A 14,298-nucleotide genomic window follows, 5' to 3' on the forward strand; every position below is an offset into this window, starting at 1 on the left:
TTTGAGACAGAGTCTCACTCTGTCGCCCAGGTTGGAGTGCAGTGGCACAATCTCAGTCACGGCAAGCTCCGCCTCCCGGGTTCACGCCATTCTCCTGCCTCAGCCTCCCGAGTAGCTGGGACCACAGGCGCCCGCCACCACGCCCGGCTAATTTTTTTGAATTTTTAGTAGAGACAGGGTTTCACCGTGTTAGCCAGGATGGTCTTGATCTCCTGACCTCGTGATCCGCCCGCCTCCACCTCCCAAAGTGCTGGGATTACAAGTGTGAGCCACGCACCCGGCCTCTATTAATATTTTTTAGTTATACTTCATGTGTCTACATTTTCATTCCATCATGAGCTCCTTGAGGACAGTGCTTAGATGATATTTATCTGTCTTCTGACACTGTGTTTCTGCCATCCAGGCAGAAAAGACTCAATAAAAATGTATTGAATCGAATAAATATTTGTAATTCACATGACAGAGAAATGCATAATGCCTAAGCAACTGTTTATTTCCCAGTATCAATAAATGTCAGCATTGTTTTCTCCTTTCCTTGCTTTCAATTTCCTGTAAAAACCTAATGGTGACTGGCCAAGGAAATTTCCTTTTTAAATTCAAATTTGGCAAACACACTGAAGACACTGCGATAATATATTCCTCGTAGGAATGTGAGAAGTGTTCAGAGCAAAGGGTTCACATATTTAGAGGTCAAAAAATTGATTCTAGGCCAGACGCGGTGGCTCACGCCTGCAATCCCAGCCCTTTGGAAGGCCAAGGCAGGTGGATCACCTGAGGTCAGGAGTTCGAGACCAGCGTGGCCAGCATGGCGAAACCCCATCTCTACTAAAAATACAAAAATTAGCCAGGCATGGTGGCACGTGCCTGTAGTGCCAGATACTCGGGAGGCTGAGGCAGGAGAATCACTTGAACCTGGGAGGCAGAGGTTGCAGTGAGCCGAGATGGTGCCACTGCACTCCAGTCTGGGAGACAGAGCGAGACCCTGTCTCAAAACAAACAAGCAAGCAAGCAAACAAACAAAAAACAAGTTGGGCGTGGTGGCTCACCCCCCGTAATCCCAGCACTTTGGGAAGCCAAGGCAGGCCTATCACCTGAGGTCAGGAGTTTGAGACCAGCTTGGCCAACATGGCGAAACCCCATGTCTGCTAAAAATACAAAAATTAGCCGGGCATCATGGCGCCTGCCTATAATTCCAGCTACTCGGGAGGCTGAGGCAGGAGAAGCTCTTAAACCCGGGATGCGGAGGTTGCAGGTTGCTCGTGACATAGCCGAGATCGTGCCATTGCACTCCAGCCAGGGCAACAAAAGCGAAACTCCATCTCAAAAAAACAAAAACAAACAAATAAAAAAACCAGAAAAACAAACAAAAAAAACAAACAAAAAGGGAGGATGGTATATAACTGTCCAGATACTTTCCAGCTTTGCCGCTATATGAACTATTCCTTTTGTTTAGTTTTCAGCATGGGTGCTTCTGGCACTTTTACGTACATTCCAGCTTCTGGGGACCGGCTGCCTATTATAACAGGCATTTGCCCCAGAAGCCGTGGGGTGGCCTCATTTTGGGGGCGTGGGCAGATCGCTGGCTGCTACGCCTGGACTTTGGGATCGCAGGCAGGATCCCCTCCAGCCCAAGCACTCCGCCCAGGCGCGCCAGGCAGAGCGCCGCCCCATCCCGCCGTTCCCTTCCGCCCCGGGGCGCGGATCTTGCATCTGAAACTGAGCAGAGCAAGGCGCCGGGCAGGGCCGGCGGGCCGCGTGACAAGCCCGGGGACAGCTCCGCCCACCCGCTTCCTGAGCCGCCACATCCCGGCAAGCCCTACTACCTGCGCACGTGGTTCCGCCGCTGCTGCCTCCCGCTCGCCCCGAACCCAGTACCTGCAGCCATGGCTCCCAGCCAGCTCGGTGAGGCCCTAGCGCAGCTGCGCGGTCTGCGTCCTCGCCTGCGGCCCCCCACGCTTCTGCCTTGGCTGCGGCCGGCGGGACCCAGCACGGCAGGGGCGGCGCTGCGGGACTGAAAAGTCAGCGTCCCCGCTCCCCCGCCGGGCCGCAGCCTGCGTGGGGCCCGCCTTAGAGCAGCTCGCGGGTTTAGGACCTGGGGAGGCCCGGACCAGGCCTGCGAACGCAGGGTCCAGGTGCTGGCCTTGCGATTCGAGACTCTCCTCCCCCAGACCCTCCCAAGGCCTTGCGGTGCAGTGTGCTGCGAGTCATGAGAAAAAATGTCTTCTCTTTCAGCCTTATTTAGTGTCTCTGACAAAACCGGCCTTGTGGAATTTGCAAGAAACCTGACCGCTCTTGGTTTGAATCTGGTCGCTTCCGGAGGGACTGCAAAAGCTCTCAGGGATGCTGGTCTGGCAGTCAGGTAAGGCATAGCTAGTTCCATCAGGAAGGAATGTGAACACATTAACCAGGAAGTATTGTATTCCGGGCACCAGGAGCAAAATGCCTTTTTTACTCCTCCCAGTAGTGCCGTGAGGTTGGTGCAATACTTTCCCGCTTTATGGGGAAAAAAAGTGAGGCTGAGAGAGATTTAGTAACTTTTAAGACCCTGGACGGCCGGGCTAGGTGGCTCACGCTTGTAATCCCAACACTTTGGGAGGCCGAGGTGGGCTTATCACTTACGGTCAGGAGTTCGAGACCAGCCTGGCCAACATGGTGAAACCCGTCTCTACTAAAAATACAAAAATTAGACGGTGTGGTGGCACACGCCTGTAATCCCAGCTACTGGGAAGGCTGAGGCAGGAGAATCGCTTGAACCTGGGAGGCGGAGGTTGTGGTGAGCCGAGATGGCGCCACTGCACTCCATCCTGGGCGATAGAGAAAGACCCTGGACAACACACTGGACAGATTTAGCAACTTCTGCACAAGTTTAAAGAGTTGAGTAAGGGAGAAGTAGGATTGGAACCCGTGCTGTTCCTGATTTTAGGACCCTAGTCTTAGCCCCTTCCTTAAACAGATTAACTTAGGTGGGCCACTTGTTATGCAAGGAAAACTTCAGTTACTTTGACTGGTGATTTAGTGAAACTTGACATCATGAAGATTCCAATTTATCTGCCTTCCCTTAGAATCTCTGGTAACCATATGAAGGTGCAAATCATTCATTCCCACGTTTACAAGCCCTTCATTAGCTGACTGGACCATGGAAAGAAGGGACTTAGAAATGATTAACCAGGATGCCATTGCTGATGTCAAGGAGTGGCATTCTGGGAGGAGAGGGAGGAAGTCTACTGAAAGGTAGAAAATGAAAAAAACTATAGGATAGCTATTTAATAAACGGCAGTGAGAGTTGGGAGGAATGAGATGCCCACCCCTGAAACATATTTTAGAATGAAAGAGATGAAGGATATCTGTCTGCTTTCTGTTGCCATGTGGAAAATTTGCTTCTTGGTTTCTAGATCCATGTAGAGGTAGGTTATTACGTTTTCTTTGTGCATTTCTCAGCTATGTGAGCAGTACACAGCTTCCCTAAATTTAACAAGTTTAGATGGTAAGAATGCCTTACTTTTATTAACAAATACATAACTATATTTTCGGATGTCTTTTTGCGTCTTGTCTCTGTGGTTTTCATGGGAAACCTGTGAGAATCGTGGCTGGCAAGTTGGCTCTTTGCTCATCAGCAACCGAATGAGAATTCAAAGTCCAGACCTGCGTGCTTTCCAATGGGCCAAGTTGGGTCCTCCTATGGTAATGGAACCTTCTTAAAGCAAAATCCTCATCTGTAGTCTCTTTTTTTTCCCACCAAACTTTGTATTATGGAAACATTTCAGACACAATCAAAAGTAGAAAAGTATAGTGATCCCTCGGGTCCTATATCTGTCACCCACTTTAGGTACTTATCAACTGATTAGTCTTGTTTCTGTACCTCTGCCCACTCCTCACTTATCTTCATTATGGTCATATCTTCTTTAAAAACTGGAAACGTAAATGTGTTTCTCTTCTGTGAAAGGATAAGAAATTCACCATGAGTGATTTATTTAGAGCTCAGCACAGTAAAGTTCACTGAATGAAGTGTAAACAACTTGGAGCATTTGTTTTCCTGCAACAAAGCCCACATTCAGTTGCAGTGGTATTTTATTCAGTTGCAGTGGTATTTTACATATATAAACTTTTATAGTCCTTATAACAACTTTTTAGTGTGGGTAGTGTTATCTTCATTTTATAGGTAAGGAGAAACTAAGCACAACATACTTAAGCAACTTGCTTGAGATTACACAGCTAGTAAGAGGCCAAGATTTTTTTTTTTTTTTTTCTGAGACGGAGTTTCACTCTTGTTGCTCAGGCTGGAGTGCAGTCGCACTGTCTCAGCTCATGGCAACCTCTGCCTCCCAGGTTCAAACGATTCTCCTGCCTCAGCCTCCCAAGTAGCTGGGATTACAGGTGCCTGCCACCACGCCTGGCTAATTTGTATTTTTGATAGAGACAGGGTTTCACCATGTTGGCCAGGCTGATCTCGAACTCCTGACCTCAAGTGATCCCCCGCCTTAGCCTGCTGGGATTACAGGTGTGAGCCACCGCACCCGAGGCCAAGATTTTGTAGGAGTGGAAAGGTGTGATCCTTTGCTCTGCATCGTAAACATCACGGCCAATATTTTTATAAGAGAAGACAGGTTATAATAAGAGAAGAGCATAACATTTATTTAACAAAGTTTTACATGACATGAGAGCCTTCAGAATGAAGACCCAAAGATAGAGGAAAAACCATCCATTTTTATGTTTGGGTTCAACAAAGAATGGACAGAAAGGTGGAAGTATGATTGGACAGCAAGGATATGGTGTATGCTAGTAGACTGAGGTGGAGAAAGCCAGGCAAGCCTGGTTGTCCAGATTCTTCTTGGCTTCTCTAAAATTCTTGCTCCACCCCACGAGGGTCTCCTGACCTACTATTGGGCAAGGAGATGAGAGGATTTCTTTATGGCCAGCTCCTAGACAGAAAGCCAGCGGAAAGTTAGAATCATAAGTTTAATTCTTATGACTGGCTTTGGGGAAAAAGTTCTAGTTTCTGTAAACTGCCCTGGGGAAGAGAAATTCTCATTTCTGTGACTTCAGGGAAGAATGAAGGGTAAGAGGCAAGAGGGCAGGAGAAAGCTATATGTATATTTTTTTTTTTGAGAGGGTTTTGCTCTGTCGCCCAGGCTGGAGTGGAGTGGCACAATAATGGCTAATTGCAGCCTCGATCTCCCAGGCTCAGGCAATCCTTCCACCTCAGCCTCCTGAGTATCTGGGACTACAGGTGCACACGCATGCCCGACTAATGTTTGTATTTTTGATAGAGATGGTTTCACTATGTTGTCCGTCTGGTCTTGAACTCCAGGGCTTAAGCAATTTTGCCTGCCTTGGCCTCCCAAAGTGCTGGGATTACAGGTGTGATCCACCATGCCTGGACAAGGTCTTGGTTCTGGCTGGGTGCAGTGGCTCACACCTGTAATACCAGCACTTTGGGAGGCTGAGGCTGGCAGATCATCTGAGGTCAGGAGTTTGAGCCCAGCCTGGCCAACATGGTGAAACTCCATCTCTGCTAAAAATACAAAAAAGAATCAGCCGGATATGGTGGCGTGCGCCTGTAATCCCAGCTACTCAGGAGGCTGAGGCAGGAGAATTGCTTGAACCCGGGATGTGGAGGTTGCAGTGAGCTGAGATTCCATCACTACACTCCAGCCTGGGTGACAGAGAGAAACACTGTCTCAAAAAAAAAGAAAAAAAAGATCTTGGTTCAGAGGCTGCTTCTGAGCATATTTTTGGGTGTCGTTATCTGCAATAATTTTATCCCAGGAAGTTAACCATTACCTTGTCATGAGGTAAACTGATGGATTTTAATTAGTGAGTATACAGCAGTGAGCATACATAGAATTATTTCCCAAGACTACAGCCATTATGTATAAATTCTTCAGTTCAAAGGAGGAGCAAGCTTTTTAATTACCCCAAATGTTTAATTCTAGAAATAAATCCGCCTTCTATAAGTTTTAAGTGACTGTCTTCATTTGGAGGAAATGGATTTTATTTCCTGAACCCCAGGAAAAGAAATTTTGAATTTGAAAACATTTATGTCACCAGTTTGTGGATGTTGGAACTGTGTGTGTCGTTGGTCAAACACCAGTCATTTGCAAATGGCTCCCTTAATAGGAGAATCTACCCAGGAAATTCCGTATCTTACTGGCAGAACTTGCTGCTTTAAAGTGTTTGTTATAGTCTCAGCTACTTGGAGGATTACTTAATAAGCCCAGGAGTTCTAGGCTGCCATGCACTGTAGTCTTGCCTGTGAATAATCACGTACTCCAGGCTGGGCAACATAGTGAGATCCCATCTCAAAAACTATATATGTTGATTGCAGAAAATTCGAAAATATAGACAACTCTAAAGAAGGTAGTAAAAATGAATTGTAATTCTTAACATGTTAGTATATTTTTCTTCTAGCATTTTTATAAGCATGTACTTTATTTCATAGCTTACACAGAAGATAGATGCGGTTTTGCTTCCTGCTTTATTTATTTCTTTTTATTTATTTATTTTTTGAGACAGAGTTTCACTGTTGTTGCCCAGGTTGAAATGCAGTGGCACGATCTTGGCTCACTGCAACCTCCGCCTCCCGGGTTCAAGAGATTCTCCTGCCTCAGTCTCCCGAGTAGCTGGGATTACAGGCATGCCCCACTATGCCCGGCTAATTTTGTATTTTTAGTAGAGGTAGGGTTTCACCGTGTTGGCCAGGCTGGTCTCGAACTCCCTTACCTCAGGTGATCCATTCGCCTTGGTCTCCCAAAGTGCTGGGATTACAGGTGTGAGCCATCCCACCCGGCCCCTGCTTTATTTTTTCTTATATATTGTGGGCATTTTTACACACCATTACAACTTATAAAGTCTGCCAGAGTGTTCATGGTTGCAACTTTCTAGGGGTCTGCTTTGTGATATGGATTAATATTTATCATCCTTCACTTGATCCTTTGTCACATTGTGTGATTATTTTTTCTAGTTTACTTTTTTTTTTCCCATGTAAAACTTTATGTTTAACATTTCTGTAATCAGACCACTCAATCTTTTGTTTAAAACTTGGAAAGCATTCCTCACATGTTTAATTTTGCTACATGCATGATTTTTTAAATGCTAAACCTTTGATTCATAAGGAATGTATTTTTGTGTGGGTTTAACCAGTTATTCCAATAGCAACACCACTTTATTAAACAGTCTTTTATGTCTTCACTCACTTGATATGCCATCTTCATGCGTTGTTGTTATTTTTTGAGATGGAGTCTTGCACTGTCGCCCAGGCTGGAGTGCAGTGGCATGATCTCGGCTCACTGCGACCTCCATCTCCTGGGTTCAAGTGATTCTCCTGCCTCAGCCTCCCGAGTAGCTGGGATTACAGGTGCCCACCATCATGCTCGGCTAATTTTTTGTATTTTTTTAGTAGAGATGGGGTTTCATCATGTTGGCCAGGCTGGTCTCAAACTCCCCTCCTCAGGTGATGCACCTGCCTCGGCCTTCCAAAGTGCTGGATTTACAGCCATGAGCCACCATGCCCGGCCAAGGATATTTTTAATGCTTTTTGTTACATATTGCCACTTTCTCAGTTGTATGTCTTAGTGATATTATTTAATGAGTATGGCTTATGATTCAGTTTCTAAATTCTCTGAAAATTATAAAACCAATGCTGTAATAGTTACCAATTATCCCTGAACATACACAACAGTTAGGAAACATATTAAATGAACTTTTTTTCGAAAGTAAATAGAATTTTACTTAAGAAATCAAGTATAGTGAAATACTTTAAAAAATCAGAATTTTCTTGTTGAATTTAGGCTCAAAATCTCTTGAAATGAAAACAGTGGATGCTTTGAATAGTGAAAATTACAATTCAGCCACACCAGTAGTACCATTCTGTTTATCTGTTTTTCAGAGATGTCTCTGAGTTGACGGGATTTCCCGAAATGTTGGGGGGTCGTGTGAAAACTTTGCATCCTGCAGTCCATGCTGGTAAGTGGTTAGTATCTTTACTGTAAAACAGTCAGTGGTTTCCAGGAATATTTTAGTTTATAGTGTCCTAAAATAAAGGATGAAAAAGGCTTAAGAGAAATTTACATATAAAGTTAATGTTATGAAGTTGCTGCCAGATTTCATAATACGTTAGAACTGGTTTAAAATCCAGCTTGTTTTACTACTTGATGAATTCAGATTGTTTTCCTCTGCTTGCTATTAGTCCTGACCTGATACCTAATTTAGAGTCTGGTGTTTCCTGCTCGAGTTGCTGAAGATACTTAGATTTCATAGTATAAAAATTCTTTTAAAATAGTTCAAACTTAGAATGAAGCATCACAGTGTAACTGACTTGCAAAAGAATTTTTTTTTCAAAGTGCTTTACATTTGTTCCTTCACCTGAGAATGAATTGTGTATAAACCAAAATGGCAAGAAACTGGTATCCTCCTAGTTTGTCAGTTGTGGTACAATTTGGTGAATAAAGCTGAATGGCTACAGATCATCAGACAAGCCACTGACTTACAGGAACGCATAGACTGTTCTGGAACTAGCAACAGTTTTGTAAAATTCCTTTTACCTTTTTTATATTTTATTGCTCAAGAAACGGGGATCAAGAACTGAAGAAAAAGATTTTTAAATGTATCTTTTTTTTTTTTTTTTTTGAGACAGGGTCATACTCTTGCCCAGGATGGAGTGCAGTGGTGCGATCATGGCTCGCTGCAGCCTCTGTCTGCCTCCCAGGCTCAAGCAGTTCTCCCACCTCAGCCTCCCAAGTAGCTGGGACTATAGGCATGTGCTACCACGCCCAGCTAATTTTTTAGAGACGGGGTCTCACCTTGTTGCCCAGGCTGGTCTTGAACATCTGGGCTCAAGTGATCCCCCACCTTAGCCTCCCAAAGTGCTGGTATTACAGGCATGAGCCACTGTGGCCAGCTAAATATATCTGTTAATCCTAATTTTTTTGTTTGATAACTCCCCAACTACATGTTTGATATTCTTTAGTTGAGAATATTATGCTGGGCATGGTGGCTCTTGCCTGTAGTCCCAGCACTTTGAGAGCTGAGACAGGAGAATTGCTTGAGCCCAGGAGTTTAAGATCACCCTGGGCAACATGGCAACACCCCCCTTCTCTTTAAAAAATTGAAAAGACCATCTGGGTGTGGTGATGCATTCCTGTAGTCCCAGCTACTTGGGAGGCTGAGGTAGGAGGATCACTTGAGCCCTGGAGGTCGGGGCTATAGTGAGTTGTATTACGCCGCTGCAGTCCAGCCTGGGCGATAGAGCGAGACCATCTCAAAAAAAAAAAAAAACATTTTTTTTTAATCAAGAGGATTTAATTTGATTGAAGATACTATGTTGAAAGAAATTCCTTAATCTGACTTATTGTTTGAACCTAATGACTTTGTTTAACTTTGTTAAATTAGGAATCTTGGCTCGTAATATTCCAGAAGATAATGCTGACATGGCCAGACTTGATTTCAATCTTATAAGGTAAAAACCTGAAATTGAACTTTTAACACATTACGGACCAACAACAAAGACTGTGCCAAACCTGGTATCCCTGGTTTTTCTTACTCACTATAAACCTTTACTGCGTACCTTCTGTGTGACTTTGTATGTGTGTAAGCATTTTGGTTTGGCCAGATTTATATACCAAAATACATACTTAAGTTTTTTAGGAAGTTACAATCTAAATCTTAGTATGTGTAGGTTGAGTATCCCTTATCTGAAATGCTTGGGACCCAGAAGTGTCTTGGATTTCAGATTTCTTCAGATTTTGGAATATTTGCAAGTAACATACCAGTTGAGCATCCCTCAGAAATCCGAAATGCCCCAGTGAGCATTTCCTCCAAGTGTCATGTTGACGCTCAAAAATTTTCAGATTTTGGAGCATTTCAGATTTCAGGTTTTCATATTAGTAATTATCAACTTGCACAACTAACTGAGTTATTTGCATAAAGATACTGGCTGTTTCTCTTAAATGTACATAACAGCTTTATTGAGATCTAATCCACATACCATACCACTCACCAATTTAAAATGTACAAATCAGTGGTTCACAGAAGTTGTGCAACCATTACTGTGTTAGCCTATCCTGCATTGCTATAAAGGAATACTAGAAGCTGGGTAATTTATGAAAATAGGTTTATTTTGGCTCATGATTCTACAGACAGTACAAGAAGCATGGTGCCAGCATCAGCTTCTGGTGAGGGCCTCAGGAAGTTTATAATCACAGTGGAAAGCAGAGGGGGAGCTGGCATATCCCATGAGAGAAGAAGCTAGAGAGGGAGAGGAGGAGTTGCCCAGCTCTTTTACTTTTTAAATTTTATTCTTAATTTAATTTAATTTTATTTTGAGACAGGGTCTCGCTCTGTTGCTCAGGTTGGAGTTCAGTGGCATGACCTTGGCTCACTGCAACCTCTGCCTCCTGCGTTCAAGTGATTCTCCTGCCCCAGCCTCCTGAGTAGCTGAGATTATAGGTGTTTGTCACCACGCCCAGCTCATTTTTACTATTTTTAGTAGAGATGGGGTTTCACCATGTTGGTCAGGCTGGTCTCGGAACTCCTGACCTCCAATGATCCACCCACCTCGGCCTCCCAAAGTGCTGGGATTAGGTGTGAGCCACCACGCCCAGCCTGCCCGGCTCTTTTAAACAACCAGCTCTACCTGAACTCAGAGTGAGGACTCATTATGGGGAGGGCACCAAGCCATTCATAAGGGATCTGCCCTGGTGACCCAGTTATCTCCCACCAGGCCCCACCTCCAACATTGGAGATCACATTTCAAAATGACATTTGGAGAGGACACACATCCAAACCATATTAATTGCCACATCCAATATTAAAACATATTCATCACCCCCACCCCAAATCCTATGCCCATACGCATTTATTCTCCATTTCCCCAACGTCCTCCAGCCTCGGCAACCACCAATTGTTATGTCTCTGATTTGCCTGTAGTGGACGTTTTTGTATAAATGGAGTCTAACAATACATGGTTTTTTTGTTCCTGGCTTCTTTCACTTAGCATGTTTTCAAGGTTTATCCATGTTATAGCATAGTATCAATAGTTCATTTCCTTTTTAGTGCTGAAAAATGATCCATTGTGTGGTCATACCCCGTTTTGTTTATTAGTTCATTTGTTGATGAACATTTGGGTTTTTTCTACTTTTTGAATATTATGAATAATGCAGCTATAAATATTTGTGTATAAGTTTTTGTGTGGACATACGCATTCATTTCATTGGGGTATATACCTAGGAGTGGAATTCCTTGATCATATGGTAACTATGTTTAGCTTTTGAGGAACTGCGACCCTGTATTTCAGAGTGCTGCACCATTTTACAGTTCCAGCAGCAGTGTGCTGGGTGGGGTTCCAGTTTCTCCACATCCTCATCGACGTTACTATCTGTCTTTTTGATTCTAGTCATTCTAGGGGTTTTGAAGTGGCATCTCATTGTGGTTATAATTTGTTTTCCAAATAATGTGGAACACCGTTGCATGTGCTTTCTAGCCAGTTGTGTACCTTCTTTGGAGAAATGTCTGTTGAGACCTTTTGTCCATTTTTAGTTGAGTTATTTATCTGTTTATTATTGAGTTGTAAGTTTATTTCCTCTCATTCTATGGATTGTGTTAGCCTTTCTTGATGGTGTCCTTTGAACATCACAAGTTTTTTCTTTTTTTTGAGACGGAGTCTTAATCTCGCCCAGGCTGGAGTACAGTGGTGTGATCTTGGCTCACTGCAACCTCCACCTCCTGGGTTCAAGCGATTCTGCCTCAGTCTCCTGAGTAGCTGGGGTTACAGGTGCCTGCCACCACACTTGGCTAATTTTTTTGGATTTTTAGTAGAGATAGGGTTTCACCCTGTTGGCCAGGCTGGTCTTGAATTCCTGACCTTAGGTTATCCGCCCGCCTTGGCCTCCCAAAGTGCTGGGATTATAGGTGTGAGCCACCGTGCCTGGCCCACCAAAGTTTTTAATTTTGATGATGTTGAATTTATTTTTTCTTTTGTTGCTTGTGTTAATGGTGTCATATCTAAGAAACCATTGCCTAATCCTCAGTAATGAAGATTTTTGTGTATATTTTCTTCCTTTTTTTTTTTTGAGATGGAGTTTCGCTCTTGTTGCCCAGGCTGGAGTGCAGTGGCATGATCTCGGCTCACCGCAACCTTCGCCTCCTGGGTTCAAGCGATTCTCATGCCTCAGCCTCGCAAGTAGCTGGGATTACAGGCGCCCGCCACCACGCCCAGCTAATTTTTTTGTGTTTTTAGTAGAGACGGGGTTTCTCCATGTTGGCCAGGCTGGTCTTGAACTCCTGACCTCAGGTGATCCACCCGCCTCGGCCTCCCAAAGTGCTGGGGTTACAAGCATGAGCCACTGCACCCGGCCTGTGTACATTTCTTTTAAGAGTTATTTTAATGTTAGCTCTTATACTTCAGTCTTTGGTTCATTTTAAGTTAATTTTTATATACAGACATGAAATAGAAGTCTTATTTTATTTTGTATGTGGTTGTCTAGTTGTCTCAGCATCATTTGTTGAAAAGACTGTTCTTTGCCCAATAGAATGGTCTTGGTACCCTTGGTCTGTGTGCCTGCTGTTATGCCAGTACTACACTATTACTATAGGTTGGTAACAAATTTTGAAATCAGCAAGTGTGAGTCCTCCAACTTCGTTTTTCTGTTTTTTTATTTTTTATTTATTTATTTATTTATTTTGAGACAGAGTCTGGCTCTGTTGCCCAGGCTGGAGTGCAGTGGCGCGATCTTGGCTCACTGCAAGCTCTGCCTCCTGGGCTCACGCCCTTCTCCTGCTTCAGCCTCCCGAGTAGCTGGGACTACAGGTGCCCGCTACCATGCCCAGCTGATTTTTTTGTATTTTTAGTAGAGACGGGGTTTCACCATGTTCGCCAGGATGGTCTCGATCTCCTGACCTCGTGATCCGCCCGCCTCAGCCTCGCAAGTGCTAGGATTACAGGTGTGAGCCACTGCGCCCGGCCCCAACTTTGTTTTTCTTATTCAAGATGGCTTTGACTCTTCAGGGTCCCTTGCATTTCCACATGATTTTTAGAATCAGCTTGTCCATTTCTGCAAAACAACGCAGTTGGAATTTTCATAGGGACTGTGTTGAATCTGTAGATCAATTTGGGAAATGTTGCCATCCTAAGAATAGTAAATCTTCCAGTCCGTGAACATGGGGTGTCTTTAATTTCTTTTAACATTGTCTTGTGAAGTAGAATTGTTTTTTTAATTTTTTCTCATTCATTGCTAATGTATATTTTAATACAGTTGATTTTTATATATTGATCATATATCCTGCAGCTTTGCTGAACTCATTTATTAGTGCTAAAAGGTTATTTTTGTGAATTTGGGATTTTCTGTATACTAGATGGTATCATCTGCAAATAGATATAACTTCACTGCTTTCTTTCCAGTCCTGATGCCTTTTATTTTCTTTTCTTTGCTAATTGCTCTGGCTAGAACTTCTAGTACAGTGTTCAGTAGAAGTGGTAAGAATGGACATTATGTTTTGTTTCTTTTTTTTAAGATGGAGTTTTGCTCTTGTTGCCCAAGCCGGAGTGCAGTTGCGTGATCTTGGCTCACTGTGACCTCTGCCTCCCGGGTTAAAGTGATTTTCCTGCTTCAGCCTCCCAAGTAACTGGGATTACAGGCATGTGCCACCTTGCCCGGCTAATTTTGTATTTTTAGTAGAGATGGGGTTTCTCCATGTTGGTCAGGCTGGTCTTGAACTCCCCACCTCAGGTGATCCGTCCTCCTCAGCCTCCCAAAGTGCTGGGATTACAGGCATGGGCCACCTTGCCCGGCTAATTTTTGTATTTTTAGTCAAGATGGGGTTTTACCATATTGGCCAGGCTGGTCTCGAACTTCTGACCTCAGGTGATCTGCCTGGCTCAGCCTCCCAACGTGCTGGGATTATAGGCGTGAGCCACTGCGCCCGGCCTCTTGTCTTGTTTCTGAGTTTAGTAGACAAGTATTTCAGTCTTTCACAATCAAGTATGATGTTAGCTGTGGGTTTTTCTTACACTTTGTCATGTTCAGTAAATTCCCTTCTATTTTTAACTTGTTGAGTGTTTTTATATGAATAGCTGTTGAATTGTGTCAGATCCTTTTTGTACATCTATTGAGATGATCAGGTGGTTTTTGCATTTTTCTGGATTCAGTTTGTTAGTGTTCTGTTGAGAGTTTTTGTGTGAAGATACCTAAGAGATACTGGTCTCTAGTTTTCTTGTGGCATTTGTCTGGTTTTAGTAGGAGGGCAGTAGACTTAATAAAGATGAGCTGCGAAGTGTTTCCCCTCCTATTCTGTTCTTCTGTTGTT

General features: G+C 43.8%; 1 protein-coding gene across 1 annotated transcript in view; it reads left to right on the forward strand.

The window, feature by feature from the left end:
• The first annotated feature begins 1,714 nt into the window (after nt 1–1,714).
• The window catches only part of ATIC (5-aminoimidazole-4-carboxamide ribonucleotide formyltransferase/IMP cyclohydrolase), a 38,751-nt gene continuing 26,167 nt past the window's right edge, over nt 1,715–14,298 (forward strand). The window contains exons 1-4 of the mRNA XM_003254044.3: nt 1,715–1,902; nt 2,233–2,359; nt 7,886–7,962; nt 9,388–9,454. Coding sequence (XP_003254092.1) covers nt 1,884–1,902; nt 2,233–2,359; nt 7,886–7,962; nt 9,388–9,454 — 290 coding nt within the window. The 5' untranslated portion in view covers nt 1,715–1,883. The remainder of the gene's footprint in view (nt 1,903–2,232; nt 2,360–7,885; nt 7,963–9,387; nt 9,455–14,298) is intronic.

The sequence above is a fragment of the Nomascus leucogenys genome, chromosome 22a, assembly GCF_006542625.1.
Source record: "Nomascus leucogenys isolate Asia chromosome 22a, Asia_NLE_v1, whole genome shotgun sequence".
NCBI lineage: Eukaryota > Metazoa > Chordata > Mammalia > Primates > Hylobatidae > Nomascus > Nomascus leucogenys.